Below are 16,713 nucleotides of genomic sequence, written 5' to 3'. Positions count from 1 at the left end.
CTATTCTAAGTCGTAGTGCTTGGGACAGGATGTACCCTTCCTACTGTGGTACTGGCCTGGTCCCCAATCGTTCTAGCTAGGTATAGTAGTTACATATACATGTGAATAGCACATCAAGCAATAATGTAGCCTCTCCGCCGCCTGCCACATCTGTCATGCCATGGCATGTCTGGACCTCTTGGGGGCATGCCTTGCTAGATTTTGCTCGCTAGGAATGTCGATACTGCTGCGGTGTATCCTAAGCCTGTCGGCGTCTTCAAAGCTCCCAGTCTGAGTCTTCTGCGCTCTGATTTCCACCATCGTGATGAGTGACAGATGTGGGAGCTTGGCTGGATATCTGGCTTTGCTGCTGTTGGCGTCGGTCCCGTGCCGCCCGGTTCCACGCCCGTTGTTCGATTGGAGGTCGATAAGCTCCCTGTTTGGCAAATCTGCTACTACTTCCACCATGAGATTGCACAGACCCAGGGCTTAGCTTAGGATATGAGACGGATGATGGTGTCTGGGTAAAGGTGCTCGTGGACAACTGACTTGATGTAGGCGAAGTCGACCGAACGCCTTCTGCTGCTTCTCCAAACCCCGTCTCTCGGGCGTCATAGAGACCCGGCACCGACCCAGCCTCGGAACCTCTACCACTGATGCTTGGGAGGGCGGAGCCTACGCTCGACATGTTGGAATATGATGCGCCGTTGCGAACATTATAGTCATCCAATATCTCTTCTTCTTGAGTAGCAGCTTGCAGATCCGGTTCCCGATCATCAATCTCCTGCTGGCAGGCCGTGCATTTCTGGTCTCTCATCAGCCACGCCTTGAGTTGTGTTTTTGGTTGGCTTTAGCTTACCGCTTCGTCAGGATTGTTCCTGTGACGTGCGCTGTACTCGGCAACTGGTTTGCTTAGACCACACCATGTACATCTCAATTCCTCAACGTTCCCAGCTGTGCAAGTGTTACATCTAGGACGTGGTGCCTCTTTACCGCTCCGTCCGGCACCTAGGATCGCAATTCTGTATTTGTTGAGCTGATTGTTCGAGAAGCGTCCCACCATTCGGTTGATGTTGCAGTCCGAGCACCGAATCCTGCTATGTGTGAGAAAATGGACCAACAGGTGACATTTCGTCCGATACTTACATGGCACCGATGTCGACATTTGCGACCCTGGGATCTGTTACTGGATTCATGGTCGTTCAAAGCTTTGGGTGGGTATGGAACAAGTGTCCGAGAGAAGGCAGATAACCATCATGAAAGGGAGCAAAAATGTTGAAATGGTGTACAATGATCAAGAACGGTGAAGGGTGGGATTGAGAATGAGACTGAGAATGAGATGACAAGCAAAATAATAGGATGCTTACGATTCTCGCTTCCGCTCCCATGCCGGTCTCTGTTTCTGTGGCATGCCTGGTAGAATTTATACACTCTACTGATCCAAGGGTGAGTAAATGCCAAGAAATGCGACAAGTGAAGTGAGGTTGGTTTGAGAGGGAAGAAGCTTCAGAGGATAGATACCCTTTGCCCCTCACTTCTTGCAGCGAATATTCATATTACACTGAGACCTGCAATCGCAGCATGAAATCAGCACATATCGCGGTAAGGTATATCAGGCGCATCTTCCCGCCATTCCCAAGACTCACCGCTAAATAGCTGGTACACAAGTTTCGGTGTCACTGTGGACGGATGGGATATTTAGTGTCCCAAGCCTGTTGTCTTTATACTCTAGATCTTAAACGCTCAGGGTGTCCAGAAATCTGAGCGTGAAGAAATCGAGGGTCTAAGGGGAGTGATGACCTAGCTGTTCCGAGAGGAAGCGGTGAAATCTGGGTTCTCAAGCCAATAGCTCCAATGAATCAGCGAAGAACACCTCTTACCGTCTGGTACGAGGGGTATATATGGAGGCAGATTTTCGAATCAGCCTGGTGGTTGAGATATCATAGAAATTGTCGTGATGCTATGGCACTCATCCCCGTCGTGACGATATGTGGAAGTTGGGTCACAAGAGATGCTTCTTGGCATGTTTGCTACCACAGACCAGGTTGCTGCAGGCCAACACTGATCTTTGTTTCCCGGAAGCGATATACACATGCTGGCAATATGCATACTCAACACTTACCTTCCATTTTTGCGTAGCCAGAACGCATTTAGTCAAGGCAATATGTTCCCTTGTTCAGAGATTGGTAGAGTATATGAGGACGAGCAGCCAACGACAGATGGAGGGCTTCCATAACGCAACAGGAGGGGCCTTGTACCGCAGAGTCGGTACTCCGTACGAGCACACCGTACTCGTACATATGTAGTTGCAGACTCCCTATTTGCCTACTTTCTGGAACTTGTGTCCGAGAGCCGAACCCACCGACCCCGTGCTTCTGGAGACAGACGACTGGCGGGTAGGTGCATAAATGAAAATGGCTCGACAGCGGTCTGTTGCGAAAACGTCGCTTCGCGCCATCGGTCTTGTCGTCCCGATTCCACTCAGATTACTGCCCCTGGTACATATCCATTGCAATAGTCGTGCATTGTTATTGTTGACCGCTGCTTTCATGCCAACCTGGAAAGCTATCACTGCCTGCCGAGCAACCTCCAATCCTTCCGAACAACAGAGGTTTGGAATGCCTCGGCTAACCTTCGAGAGCTCATTGAATTTGCAGGAAATTCAATCCATCTTCAGAAGGGATGATTTTCTGACCACCAAGCTCCTTCATAATCTCAAGGGAATCATTGAGTCGTGTCATCTCGGAGGCGAAGTCTCAAGGAGGTTTCAACCTTCCAGAACAAAATTCTGATCCACTTGGCTGGTCCCAGTGGGTGCCCAGAGAACTAGTAACCGATGGACCGAGGAGAGCCAGCATCACCGACTCTCGCCGTCGTCGTGGCCATGGGAGCGAGAAAACGGCTGGAAAGGGAGCGAATAATACCATCATGGTAATCATGTTCCATCCGTGTGGATTCAGGCCCCATTTATCGACGCAAACTAGGACGGAACGGCAGGCTGCACTTCCAGACTTTAACGCGGCGTAATCGACAAGCGGGCAAGCCAATCGTGCATCGATTGGAGATTTGATCAACACCGTTGGCCGGCACTATTAGCGCTCCGGCCCAGGTTGCCCATTCCACGACCAGCAAGCTCCAGGGACAAAGTCGTGTCTAAACCCTGTTTCTGACAAGGGCTGTCGGTCCGTCAACCAGGAACAAGAGGATCATGACAGGTTTAGCCCAGGGGCACCTCAAGCAGGTGGCTGGTACATAGCTCTAACCCTGTTGCTTCATTTGTTTTTGCTGTTGGCAACGTGGCGTTGGCCTGATGGCTGTGTGCAGGATACTCGGGAGAGCCACCTCCCAGACTAGGTCACCTGCCTGTTGTCTCTTCATGCCACATCATGTGAGTTGGGTAGCTGTTGCGAAGCTTGTGATGTACTGTCCGAAATAACGCGGTTGTGAGAATGCGGTGAAGCCATACCTACTGCTGAGAGGTACGGAGTACATTAATTCGTGAACATAAGTGGGAAGTGAATTTCAGTCAACTCACTCCCAAACTAATTCAAGCATCGAGGGGTGGCATGGCAATCTTTTCATATCGTAGCATTACAATGTTGGGGCTCCGTAATGTAAATTATCCAAGGAACCTCAAGCCGTAGGAGTATTCTGTGTCTGCTGCCAATGACAGAGTTCGGGACTCGTATGTACCATGTATTCCAAGTCGTGATGACAACATGATGACCAGCTGCAAGGAGGAACCCAGCAAATAAGATTCATGGTCGAGTTGATTAATCCACAGCTTGAGCAGGACCAAACCGCCAGAGTTCCGGTGAGCAGTGAGGATTTCGTTTACGAAATTACTTGTCCAGGATTTGTGTTATGTTTGCCTGGCCTGGTGTGCCAGTGCTCGAACGCCTGGAGCCGTGCCCACAATGGGATAAGGATAACACGAAACCACCAACCACCAAACCACCATGTTCTCGTACTCTGTGTTGTGTAAGGAGCTCTAGCAATTGAGCGTGATTGCATTTCCCTAGAAACACCTTTACTAGATATTTCTTTTGTGAAGCCGCTCAAAGGAGTGGATGCAGGGCGTATTTAAGATACAGGTACCAGGTGCAGTACAGGTACGGATGCCGTTCTCCCGCAGTATGTACGGAGTACCGAGTACGAGTACAGGAGTAGTGCTGCATGCACTCGTCTGCTGTCGTGGATCGAACCAAGGAAGAGAAAGGAAGACACTTTGGGAACTGGAACGGGGCCACGGCGGCGACGGAGACCAGGACAATGGTAATGGGTCGATCCTTAACTGGAGCTAAGTTGCCAGGTTGAGCTAGCTAGGGGAAGCTAGGGCCGCGCAGCCACGGCCAACGCTAGAGGGGCTTAGCCCTGGGCCAAGAATGGTGACTGCCCACCTAACTTAGGTGCTCTAGTGCACCAGGCACTTCGGGCCTCATCCACTAAGTGAGACTCCCGGCACCATGCCTAGCCTCTTTCAGCCCAGCCCAGGATGGCGTCGCCCGGACCTTAGAGTCCCAAAGGTCCTTGCTTGCTGTGCTGACACTCAGGCCATCAACCACAACCAACAAGCATGTCCGCCATGGAGATGGACCATGGCCTCCTCTCTTGTTTCGTCCATCATCTAGCTGTTGTCTCTCCCTCCTGAAATCTGAATGTGATCTCGCTCAGTCACAGGCAGGGTCAAGCGGTGACGGAACAACTGTGGCACGTTGGGCATTGTACCTGGCTTCCCTGGCTTGCCCCCAAAACTCCGCTCACTTCCACTCCCTCAAGCCTTCCAGCCCCCCCCCCTGCCCATCCGCCAAACTCGACACTGACAACGACGCGACTCCCGCATCACCAAACCCTCCCACTCCCCGACTCCCAGCAAATTGTCCGAGCACGTCGTCAACACGACCGAAAACATCTGTCACTTCCCTCCCCCTAACACAATCTTTTTCCATCCTAGTCTGCTCGGTACCTGCCCCTCTGTGTCAATCAAGACTCAAGAGAAAGGGGATCACCTCGACTATCCACTTTCCCACCATCCCTTGCGGGTCTTCTTCCGCCAATCGACCCTCCCACTAGTATTCACTTCCCTTGGGTCCTCGAGCCAGTTCGAATTGGGTCTCGTTTCTGAGTATCATTTTCGTGAATGTCGACTCGTGCGGGTTCATCTGCTCACTGTACTGCTCCAATATCACGCGCCTCTTATCCTACCCCTTGCAACGGCGTTCATCCAGCTCAGAAACCAAATCATATCTCCTCTCAACTCATTACTGAAGCAACTTCACCTTGTGCTTGAAGACTTGTCGAACAAGGCAATGACGTGTTGAGCTGTACAATATTCCCACTGCATGGGCTATAGGGCGGAATAGTGTACGAACCTTGGTTATATCGGACACGCAAGCGGAAAAGAGAGGGCACTGTGTCAACATAACTCACAGTATACGATGGCTGTGACAGAATATGGCCAACGGCCGGCGTCCTACGCTCCTTCAGCATTGGAGGATCGTTTCGAAGTAATCAAGGACATTGGTGATGGAAGTTTCGGGAGCGTGGCTCTCGCAAGAGTCAGAGCCAATGGCTCCAGCGTTGCCAGGCGCAATACTATGGTCTGTTGAAGCATTCCGTCTATGACCAGCATCTTACTGACTGCCTCTAGGTGGCTATCAAAACGATGAAGAAGTCCTTCGAATCATTTGCCCCCTGTCTGGAACTTCGTGAGGTTATCTTTTTACGGACACTACCAAATCATGCACATTTGGTCCCTGCTCTGGACATATTCCTCGACCCCTACAGCAAGAAGCTCCATATCTGTATGGAGTACATGGACGGCAATCTTTACCAGCTGATGAAGGCTCGAGAACACAAGTGTCTGGATGCCAAAAGTGTCAAGAGTATTCTCTACCAAATCCTGTCCGGTCTGGACCATATCCATGCGCACCACTTCTTTCACCGCGACATCAAACCAGAAAACATCCTCGTCTCCACATCTGCACCACAGGATTCGCAATCAGCTTTCAGCAGATACTCTGCCCTGGTCACTCCACCAGCTACACCGCCAACCTACTCTATCAAAATCGCCGACTTTGGCTTGGCGAGGGAGACCCACAGCAAACTCCCATATACCACTTATGTATCGACGCGCTGGTACAGAGCTCCGGAGGTACTGTTACGAGCTGGAGAATACTCCGCACCCGTCGATATCTGGGCTATTGGTGCCATGGCGGTCGAGATCGCTACCCTAAAACCCTTGTTTCCCGGAGGCAACGAAGTGGACCAAGTTTGGCGAGTTTGTGAGATAATGGGAAGTCCAGGAAACTGGTACACCAAATCCGGATCTCGAGTCGGCGGCGGTGAATGGAGGGATGGGACGAAACTTGCCCAAAAACTCGGGTTTTCGTTCCCAAAGGTATGTCAAAACTCCTACTAGACATGTACCATATGCTGACTCGTGGCAGATGGCACCCCATGCGATGGAAACCATCTTACCGCCCCCCCAGTGGCCGACTAGCTTCAGTAACTTTGTAACCTGGTGTTTGATGTGGGACCCTAAACATCGTCCCACTTCTAAGCAGGCCATGGACCATGAGTTCTTTTCCGATGCCGTTGACCCTCTACGACCTAAATCTTCATCTCGACTTCTTGGTCGGAAGCATTCTGATCTTAGCTTCCGCTCTAAAGACACTACAGAAACACCGACAATTACATCCAAACCTTCATGGTTCCGGAGGTCACTCATCGCTCGAGAGAGTGCTCCTGCTGTCCCACAACATAGTGTCGAGCCAAAACCCGCGCAACCAGAACCTGAACCAGTGACAGGCAAACTTCGGCCCCAAGCAAGCAAACGTGCAACATGGACAAATGGTACAAATTCTACAGGAGCAGCTCCTATGCCAATCCTGCCATCAATACGGCCTATTTCCCCTCTCCCCAATGCCGTCACTGCACAAGCGAGCTCAACTTTCACAACCCAGGCGGAGCCCAAGCTCAGCATGTCTAAGAATGAGGAAAAGAGCAAGAAGATTGGACGACAATTATCTGTTAACTCTCATGGCAATCACTACGCCGATGCTCATCGTCTGGAGGCAGAGCGTGCCTTGAATGCCAACAGCGGTCTGGTCTCCCCACCTAGTGGTCAAAAGGAAAGTTTCTTCTCGCATCTACGGAAACGGGCAAGACGATTCTCAGGTCGGCATGGATTGGCCTCACCCAACACGGATGACGTAGAGGCTAATGCTGCAACTGTCCCTTGGTCGAATCGATCTTCAATCATGGTTGACAACGTTATCCCTGAAACCAACAACGATTTCTCTGATTTGGATCAAATTTTGCAGAATGTCAGGTATAGCCTGGATCGACCAGAAGGACAACCTGCCAATGGAAAATCGTCTGGCAATGTCTCAAATACCGGGTCCTTGAAGAGAACCCATTCCGTTCCGAGGTCTCAGGGGAGCCGATCAGGTGAAACCCCTACCTCGGCACCAGCTCCTTCCAACCCTCGGTCAAGACGTCCTCTGCAAATCAACCAATACGAAACTCCGGAGGAAGCAGACGAACTTTTGGATGAAGCACTCCGATCTGCCACTAGGGCAGTAAAGCGACTTGACCATAGTACGCGTTCCAATCAACAACTTAATCGAACAGCACTTGCACAGAAAGATTATAACCGACAGTCGTTACCGCAGATACCAGGTGGTTCTGCCTTACAGGGGCAGGCTGCGTACCTTACTCCTTCGCCGTCTGCAAAGAAGAATGGTGTTCAATTCGATCCGAGTAGTTTACACGGCACACAGCCGTTAAATATTACCAAAAAACGAGCAGAGCAGGAACATGCTCCATCGCATTGGCCAACACCGCCATATGAAGAAAATGATTGGGCTGCAAGCGCAGCTAACAGTATTTTTACAGTTGGATCAGTCTATCGATAGACGGACAGGTCTCGGGGACGATTCTGATCACTCGTTCAAGTTCAAAAGTTTTATGTTCTGAACATCATACCAACGATATATTGTCCCTTGATATCCTGTACGAAAAGCTCAAGAGAGTTACCCACGGTGCAGGTGTTTAATGAGTGTTTGGCGTTCTGCGTCAACAAAGGGGGTGGTTCGGTTAACCTACGGTCCTACTTCAGCGCGAAGTTCTACTATGTGTGACACCCTTCAATTCTCCTTTTTTTAACGAAAGCAGTGGACACAGATCCATCATGTCTGGTTATTGCATTCGAAGTCTAGCCTTTATTTTTTTTGATTCTTGGTTTTGGGTTGAAGTTTAGCAACAGCTTTGTCTGCGCACAGGCTGCATTTTGGGGTGGCCAGGGAACAAACCGATTGTCAGCTCTTTACAGCGACATATTTTCATTTGTTAATTACCCTCGCGGAGAGGCTGTACAGCTAGATATCATATGTTTGGACGGAACATAAGGAAAGTCTTAAGGGGTTTTATGGCTGGAGTTGTCCACACCGGAGCCATTAGGGTTCCAGGTTGACATAGAGACGGACCTTTGGACAGAGATAAACAACCCAATGGGGGATTGCCAATATGAATTTCAAATGGTCGATCCCTTGTCAATTTGGAAACTTGATGAATGTTCGCACATGCGACTCGTAAGTCGGAACTTGAGAAACTTCCTTCGCCCCTCAAGAGCAGCAGGACGGATATCTACGCGCACGTGATTTCCATGACGAGACCGAAGTTTAAGCGGAGAGGGTGAATGGACGCCCAAGAAAACAAAATGTCCGATTGCAGGTTGTCTCTGTCTCACTCCACCCACAAGAGGATCGCGGATCGCGGATCGCAGAGATCGGTTGGTTTCCAACGACAGCTCAATCAATTATGGCTTCACGAAGTCTATCACTCTCGATATGCCAGTCATGTCTGCGAGCCGGGCTACGAACACGCCCTGCGTCGCTGCAACAGCTTCGACTTATCCGACGTTCCCCTCTAGAAGAGCAGCAACGGGCTCAACGGAGCCTCCAGTCTCCATACCGCACCTCTTTCTCGACCTCCGCCTCACCCAGAAGAGCATTGGATTCTCCTCCTGCCACCGGTGGCAGCAAACCGATCGTGCTCGAACAGCCAGACAAGTTCCGGCCGCCGTCACACCCCCAACGGCTGAACACCCGTCGCCGGTTCCAGCCTGGGGCGTATAACCAGGGCACCACACGCTCGGAGCGTGAGCAGCAGAAGACAAGGTCCTATCCGCATACGTTCCCCAACCAGGGTACCTTCATGCACTGGTTCCTGACGAATCGCATGATTCATTTGTGGATTACCATGGTGAGTGAGAGTTTAGGGATACTGTGTCTGACCGATCGCAAATTGAACGAGGAAACCCACAAAAAGATGAAGGCGAATTTCCATATTAGACTGCTCCGTCCCGCCCACCCCGGCTTCTGTAGACCTTTCCCTCTCGCTCTCATTGGATATATTTCTTGATGCTAATACATACATTCCCCCCCCAACAGGGCACACTCTTCCTCCTCGCGTCCATCTCGTTGACGCAGACCTTCTTCAAAACCTCGCCCTACGCACACCTGATCCCTCCGATCTCGACGCTCCCGTTCCATCCGATCTCCTACATCCGGGAATCCCTCTCCGTCATCCGGCTACACATCGACTACACGACTGAGCAGGCTGAGGCGTCGCGGCAGCGCAAGGTGCTGGACGCGCAGAAGCGGCGGCTGTACCGGCGGGCGCACGGCATGGAGGACTTGAACGCCGAGGAGGAGGAGGGCATCGATGTCAGGGGCATTGCGCCGTGGGATGATGGCTTGACCAATAAAGAGCGGGAGAGGGGCGGGAGGGAGGAGGTCATGACTGGGAGAGATGTCATCGCTATGGGGGGCAAGGTTGGCGATGATGTTGCTCAGTTTGCGAGGGAGGCGAAGGAGAAGAAGGAGAAGGGGATGGAGGTTGCTGCGGTGGCGCCGAATGGAGCCGATGGTGCTAAGACTTCTGGTGCTGAGACCGATGTACCTCCACAGCAGCCGCAGAGAAAGCGCAAGCTCTACTTTGGAATATGGTAGTGGCTGGCCTGAACTCGGTGTCCTGCTACGGAGACAAAATAAGGTCTACCCGGCCGGCCATCTATTGATGCACAAGGCGAACGAGCGAGGGAGGCATTAAGTCCTTTGCAAAGGAGGGAAACAACACTGTCTCGAACCAATGCGGCTGGCTACTCTCGATGGAGACATGTGCTGTGCAGATAGCTGTATTATAAGATCTCTATATCCTCGATATTTATGCATATCCGGACACGACAATTCGGTAATACATGCCGTGTCGCCATCTGGTGAGATGAATGTTCCAACAATTGATCCTGGTTTTTCCCAAGATCTTCCCACACCCAAGCATATGTACAGGCATACATTCTGACACACCTTTGATATGCTATAATTTCCTCCGCTTTGTCCTTTTACGTGGGTATCCACTACTAAAATGCTCTCGATTGAGTGCTTGGGAAAATTGCCCGGTATACACCTGCTCGTTACTAGACACTTGGTGTATGGGCGAATAGGTTGCCCCTTCGGCCAATAAACCAAATCCCTTGCCAGGTATGGGAAACCATGGGACTGGCCGGCGTCGCTTGCCAGGACTTTACATGGCGCAGACCATGAAGCTCCCCGTACTTCGCAAGATCCCGGAATTATCGTCGGGCAAGTGCTTCCGCTCTCATGTGGCGGATTCTCGACCCAAAGTGAAGCGAGATCTCGACCGAAACCTCAAGTTAAGGCTGTGAACTGTGACTTACTTTCGCTGATCGAGTCAGGCCGATAAAGATTGACATTGATCGAAACTCAAACGGCTTGTCGTGTTCTAGATTAAGCTTCCCAGACAACTTTGGAGATAACCAGTCATGTTAACTTTTGGATGGCTTGATGTCACTCCTCCTGGATCATGTGGCCCATTCGCCCGATTTTGGTTTCGAGATATTTTTCGATTTCGGCGCCCCTGATGCCTTTGACTCCTCCAGTCCTCCAGGCAATTGGAACCATCGCAACTCTCTCTCGGACACGAACCTCCTTATTCGGGCCTTCTACAGCTCTCACCTTGTCAGGATTATTCGTCAGGAGTCGAATGCCTCGTTCGGAGGCCTGTTTATCCGCATCGGTATCGGTTCCCAGTCCCAGATCCTGCAGGATTGCAGTTGCAAGACCATAACTCCTTGCATCAGCAGGGTGCCTAAGGAGAAGGTTTGCCTCCACTGTATCATTGCCTAGATCTTGCAGGTTGTAAGCCTTTAATTTGGATGCCAACCCAATTCCTCGGCCTTCTTGACGTAAGTAAACGATAACACCGCCGGTTGAGGTTGGAAGTGACATTAAGCGTGCAGCCTCGTCGAGCTGCTCACCGCAGTCGCAACGGGCTGACCAAGCTGTCTCGCCAGTGTAACATTCTGAATGTATCCGCACAAGCGGGGGCTTTGGGGCTCCTGTGGTCAAATGGACGCTGCCAAGGAGGGTTTCAATTCCAGCCGCAGGTTCTTTGACATGTCCCGGAACTTGTTCATCTTGAGCGTTGCTCACTGGCTGCACAGGCTGACTTGATGCAGACTCCACGACCGAGTCCTCAGGAACGGTAGTGACGTTTTTAAGAGCCGAACCACTCCGCTGGCGGGCTCGACCTAAGGGTCGTTTGTTCTGGTCCGGGTCAATTCTGGAACTTGTCCGACCTGGCCTTAACCTGCCAGTATATGCACCTCTGATCATGCGATCCATTTCGGTTTCTCCTGGTCTTTCAGCATCTAAACTTCGACTTCGCAGATTATTGCCAAAGACAATCGCCAAATGTTCTTTGTTGTCAATGTCATTCTGGTACAAGTGGAGGAACATCTCGGTTCCAGAGGTGGTGGGAATCCGAGCGCGGACCAGACATTCTACGTGGGGGATCTTCTCTACCAGCCGAGGTTGTTTTGTGGAGGGATCGTCGAGAGAAGTGTCGACCGGGGTGGACTTGGGTTCAGAATGGAGGTGACGAGAAGGAGTGCCCGCTCCTGGAGTCGCCGGAGGGGTAAAGGCAGGAGAGATCAGGTTGTCTGGCAGCATGGGTGTACCAGGCGAACCAGGCGAACCATCGTGAAGTTCAGACCAGTTGCTCAAGTAGGCGGCAGAAGGGCGTGGAAGAGGAGAGATCATGGGCGAGGAGTGAGCGGGGAGATCCTCTGCTGGTTGAGCCATGGTGCAGTCTATGAGCAAAATGAAAATTTGGCTTGAGAAATGCTAATGCAGAGAAACCCACGACATGGCAATGCTCAGAGGACGGGAGATGAGAGCGACGGCATGTACAGAAAAATGGTAATAGCAAAGATATTGTCAGAATGGAACCCCAGATTGAGAAAAGCGGAACAGGAAAGAGCGAGGGCAATAACGCAGCCAGTGGTGAGGAAGGCAGGTGGGGGGAAGAAGACGGCGGCGGCTGTTCGGAAGGAAGGTGCAATGTGGGTGAATGGTTCCAGGAAGGCTTTTCTGCTGACGGAATCGCGTCGGTGGGAATTGGCCTCGGTTGGTAACCACTTAATAACCCTGCCAGTAAACAGCGGGCGGGAACGGGCCAGCAATAATTAATAGTAATATTAATAATACGTCCTCGGGGCCCAGGCACCCAGGCAATCCCAGGTTGTTCAGTTATACCTATCTTCGCCTATAAAATACCCCGAGGTTTATGGGCCGAGAATGCCTCGTGCTACTCGTCAACATCTCCTCCTTGCAGCTCAGGCGTTTTGTAACGCCTTTGCAGAGCAGAAGCCGCTGGAGGAGATCTTATCTCACTTCTCAACCTCAAGTGACGTTGTGGCCATTGAGCATGGACTCCAACGGCTAGCACCATTCCTAGGCCGTGATTTCCGTGGTCAAGACGGCCTCAAACAGTATTTTGAATTGCTGTCGTCAAACCTTCGCTATGAGAACATGCTATTCGGCAACTTCGTTGTTGATGCAGAGACCTCCAAAGTCTCTGTGCGGGGCGAGGCACGCTTCATATGGACAAGCACTGGTCAAGCTTGGAATGAGGTCTTCACATATGTTCTAGAATTCAACGACCACGACAAGGTCAGGGTATATGAGATCTGGGCCGACTCCGGCGCCGCCTATCTGGCGAGCAAAGGCTTGCTCGATCACTAATGTCATACCTATGTGATATGTAATAGATACTCTCCAATCACCTAATCCCACCAACTCCATTCACCGCCGTCGTCAACGTCGTCAGTGTCATGAACTCATCCTTCATTTAAACCGCGAATCCAACACGAAGCGTGCGTCGACAAGCATCTCCTTATCATCCTCATCGAACTTCAAACTATAAACAGTCTTCTGAAAACTTTTCACTCGAGCTCGGTAGAACGTGTCCGTATCCGGGTATTTGGCGTAGACATTGCCTCCTGTTGGGAATTGTGGTCCGCCAGTGTTCGCCTGTGGGATAGGCACAAGATCCCTGGCGGTTGCTTTGCGCACTGTTTGCTTGCCAGAAGGGTCATCCTCAGGGTCTCTAACATCATATTGAATCCTGTGCATAGTCAGTATTGATCTCACCGAGTAGACTCTGGACTCACGGTTTTTTGTCCTGCCACACTTTCTTGATAATCCCGTGAATCCCCACGCCTTCTTCCTGTTCTTGCTGGTCCTTCGGATACTTATAGAAAACCTCAGTCCCAGCAATAAGCTGCCCTGCCTTTTCCGCTTGAACCCCTCGATGTATTTCAACCCCATCGTCTTTAGCGCTAGCCGCTGCCCGGTTCTGACTGGCAGTACTAGAACTTCTCTGAGACGTCCCTTTAACACGCTTGATCATTTCCAGCCTCCCATCTCCTGGACTGGGACCTGGAGACTCCACCGCTGCGTCGGATTCAACAACAGGTCTTTGATGCTTGCGAGACTTTGGCTGGCCGTTACGGGGAGCTGGGTCATCGTTAGACTTCATCGTGGCCAAAATGGCAAGATTGTTGATAATGTCCTCCTCGTCGTGAACCTTCTTTTCCAATTCTGAATATCGGAGATTTTCTCTGTACAGGGAATCCAGCCGTTTATGTTGTTCTGGTGTAGAGTCTAAATGAAACCTGATCAGCCCACCAAAACCTTCAGCAGTATTGTGGAAAGAGTCACGATGGACACAGAGCCAACAAATTTGCTTTAAAATGGCAATAGATCACAATGGAGTGCGCAAGAAAATGGAGCCAACGTACGACTGATCAATTTGATCTCTTCTTCCAAGGACACGATCTCCTGCCCTAGACTCCGACATTGATCATTGAATCCTTGGGCTTTCCGAAGACTCTCAAGGATTCTGCTAAGCATCTCGTTCTCGAGATCTGACTCTTTGCCATCGCGCCCAGTCGTCCCACGGCCAGCCCTTGGGCGGGAAGTCATATTGGAATATCAGCACACCCAAATCGAATAGATTGAGATTTGTTTGTGCAATTCCCTTCGGAGATGGACTCGCACAAGAACAGACTGAAGGAGGGAAAAGATAGCCTCTTTCCCTCCCAGAAAAAGAGCCCAGTTGCACCTGAGCGAAAGACTATGAAAAGGCGCACCTGTCAAGAGGGTATTAGGGGTGCCAAAGTGGCTGGTTTCCTACTGGGTCTGACCACAATCAGACCGTGCCACCACCCATATGTCAACAGAATGACTTCAAGAGAATAAGCAAAAGAAACAGCAGAAAATGGCCATTATATTGTTTGCGTTGAGTTGTGGTTGCGGTTGCGGCACGAACAAGAAGCGTGGTCAATCATTGGTGATCCAGCCACAAAATCGAGCCTGAGGGTCGTGGAACGTAAAGTGTTCCGCCGTATATCAGAGTGTGACCATGTACTTCCTGCTCCTCCGTATGTCCAGTCTAGAACACTACCATTGAGCCAATCAGGGTGCGCCGTGATTCCACTTCAAAACTGTCGATCGGGACAGTGGCTTCGAAGCTTTTCACCGCTTCACCGTTGTTATCATATTTCTTCCTTACTCGCTTTGAAACCTCCCTTCGCTCACTGCCGAAGTAGTCATAATAGTATACTGGCTCAAGTTCGCATACCAACAACGACAGACCATCTATTCGTCACGATGCAAGTGCCACTAATCCGCCTTCAATGTGGTGAGTGTCATATTTTATACTCCTACAAGAAGGACTCTAACACTTTCTAGGCTGTAATAGCTATGACTGGGGTATGCCAGGATCCAAAGCTGGCTTCCAGCGCTATCGCTTGCTAACCGTCCAAAAGGCAAAATTGGCAAGGACTCTGCCGCTGCGAAGTATGCAGCAGCAACTCCCTCTGATACCTTCTCAGTTCAGGAAGACAAGCCATATGCCGAGGTAGGTCTACTATGCCTCCTTCTCGCTATCTTCTTCCCTTGCCAACGACTGTCGTCTAGCTCTGGATGGGCACCCATCCCTCACTTCCCTCTAAGGATCTCGAGACTGGTCGATCACTTCTTGACCTCGTTGCGGACAATCAAGCGCTACAGGGAGGCGACATCTCCGCCAAGTACAAGAACAAGCTACCATTCCTCTTCAAGGTCTTATCCATCAACAAGGCATTGTCAATTCAAGCCCATCCCAACAAGAAGCTCGCCGAACAACTTCACGCTAAGGACCCCAAGAACTATCCCGATGACAACCACAAGCCTGAGATGACACTGGCAATCACACCTTTTGAAGGTCTTTGCGGATTCCGACCTCTGAATGAAATTGCTCATTTTCTGGCCACCATCGCTCCTCTCCGTGAGTTGGTGGGTGAAAGCGAAGCCAAAGGCCTCGAAGAAGTTGCTCAGCAGTCTTCTCCACCCCTTTCGGACGCCAAGGCACGTCTCAAAGCCGCATTCAGCCACTTGATGAAGTCCGACCGTGCTCTAGTCGCAGAAAAATCCAAAGCACTCGTGGAGCTCGCAGCATCAGGATCGATCAGCCCGGGTCCCAGCGTCAATACTCCCGAAGAGCTCTCGGAGCTTGTCCAGCGCTGCAACAGCCAATTCCCTCAAGATATAGGCCTCTTTGTCTTGTTCTTCCTGAACTTTGTCAAGCTGCAGCCTGGCCAAGCAATGTACCTGAAAGCGGACGACATCCATGCCTACATCTCTGGCGACATCATCGAATGCATGGCTAGCAGTGACAACGTGATTCGATCTGGCTTCACACCCAAATTCCAGGATGTGAATACTCTGACAGATATCTTGACATATGACCATGACCCGCCCGAGCAACAGCTCCTACAACCAGTGGACTACCCTTACGTCACCTTGAACAGCACGGCGTACAGCTCCAACAGCGAATCATTACTCTACGACCCGCCCATTGAAGAGTTCAGCGTTGTCCGGACAGTGTTGAAACGAAGTGGTGCGAAAGCCACGTTTGAGGGTATTGCGGGTCCCAGCATCATCATCGCGACGAGCGGAGAGGGAGCGATCAGCGTAGGACCCAAGAAGGAGGACATTAAGGAGGGATACGTCTATTTTGTCGGGGCTACTGCTGAGTTAATCATTGAAAGCACGTCGGGCGAGCTTGTCACCTTCCGTGCGTTCTGCGAGATCGGCGAAACTAAACAGAACGGTGCGAATTGACTACTGGCGGGAGGAAGGCAGCCGGGAGGCAAACTGTGAGCAGAGCACGATCACACATAGACACAGAGATGAGAGATGCGAGATGAGAGATGAAGCGGGGGGGTATCAAAGGTTTAGGTACCATCATCCACGGGGAGAATACCAAAATACAGAACCAGACTGGGGAAAGAGATAATGAGACCGTAAAGGCGATGACATCTCT

General features: G+C 51.0%; 7 protein-coding genes across 7 annotated transcripts; 4 read left to right on the top strand and 3 right to left on the bottom strand.

Moving 5' to 3' along the window:
* Positions 1 to 256: 256 nt before the first annotated feature.
* A1O9_08950 (uncharacterized protein) lies at positions 257 to 1,175 on the bottom strand (the record flags this gene model as incomplete). Its single annotated transcript, XM_013402432.1, has 3 exons — positions 257 to 784; positions 839 to 1,073; positions 1,126 to 1,175. 3 exons carry the CDS (start codon positions 1,173 to 1,175, stop codon positions 257 to 259), a joined length of 813 nt encoding a protein of 270 aa, XP_013257886.1.
* A 4,242-nt stretch (positions 1,176 to 5,417) lies between these two features.
* A1O9_08949 (CMGC/RCK/MAK protein kinase) lies at positions 5,418 to 7,898 on the top strand (the record flags this gene model as incomplete). The annotated part of the gene is made up of 3 exons (XM_013402431.1): positions 5,418 to 5,579; positions 5,630 to 6,379; positions 6,429 to 7,898. The coding sequence occupies 3 exons, from the start codon at positions 5,418 to 5,420 to the stop codon at positions 7,896 to 7,898; spliced, it is 2,382 nt and encodes a 793-aa protein (XP_013257885.1).
* Positions 7,899 to 8,802: 904 nt separating this feature from the next.
* Positions 8,803 to 9,995, top strand: A1O9_08948 (uncharacterized protein; the record flags this gene model as incomplete). The annotated part of the gene is made up of 2 exons (XM_013402430.1): positions 8,803 to 9,246; positions 9,435 to 9,995. The coding sequence occupies 2 exons, from the start codon at positions 8,803 to 8,805 to the stop codon at positions 9,993 to 9,995; spliced, it is 1,005 nt and encodes a 334-aa protein (XP_013257884.1).
* Positions 9,996 to 10,850: 855 nt separating this feature from the next.
* Positions 10,851 to 12,146, bottom strand: A1O9_08947 (GTP cyclohydrolase II; the record flags this gene model as incomplete). Its single annotated transcript, XM_013402429.1, has 1 exon — positions 10,851 to 12,146. The coding sequence occupies one exon, from the start codon at positions 12,144 to 12,146 to the stop codon at positions 10,851 to 10,853; it is 1,296 nt and encodes a 431-aa protein (XP_013257883.1).
* A 495-nt stretch (positions 12,147 to 12,641) lies between these two features.
* On the top strand, positions 12,642 to 13,088 carry A1O9_08946 (uncharacterized protein; the record flags this gene model as incomplete). The annotated part of the gene is made up of 1 exon (XM_013402428.1): positions 12,642 to 13,088. One exon carries the CDS (start codon positions 12,642 to 12,644, stop codon positions 13,086 to 13,088), a length of 447 nt encoding a protein of 148 aa, XP_013257882.1.
* Positions 13,089 to 13,190: 102 nt separating this feature from the next.
* A1O9_08945 (uncharacterized protein) lies at positions 13,191 to 14,330 on the bottom strand (the record flags this gene model as incomplete). The annotated part of the gene is made up of 3 exons (XM_013402427.1): positions 13,191 to 13,470; positions 13,517 to 14,009; positions 14,147 to 14,330. 3 exons carry the CDS (start codon positions 14,328 to 14,330, stop codon positions 13,191 to 13,193), a joined length of 957 nt encoding a protein of 318 aa, XP_013257881.1.
* Positions 14,331 to 15,017: 687 nt separating this feature from the next.
* On the top strand, positions 15,018 to 16,511 carry A1O9_08944 (mannose-6-phosphate isomerase; the record flags this gene model as incomplete). Its single annotated transcript, XM_013402426.1, has 3 exons — positions 15,018 to 15,048; positions 15,176 to 15,267; positions 15,327 to 16,511. 3 exons carry the CDS (start codon positions 15,018 to 15,020, stop codon positions 16,509 to 16,511), a joined length of 1,308 nt encoding a protein of 435 aa, XP_013257880.1.
* Between the last annotated feature and the right edge of the window lie 202 nt (positions 16,512 to 16,713).

This window comes from Exophiala aquamarina (assembly GCF_000709125.1).
Source record: "Exophiala aquamarina CBS 119918 chromosome Unknown aczIA-supercont1.8, whole genome shotgun sequence".
NCBI classification, from domain to species: domain Eukaryota; kingdom Fungi; phylum Ascomycota; class Eurotiomycetes; order Chaetothyriales; family Herpotrichiellaceae; genus Exophiala; species Exophiala aquamarina.
Note: the sequence above shows the minus strand (reverse complement) of the source record. Positions and strands in the feature narration are given on the sequence as shown.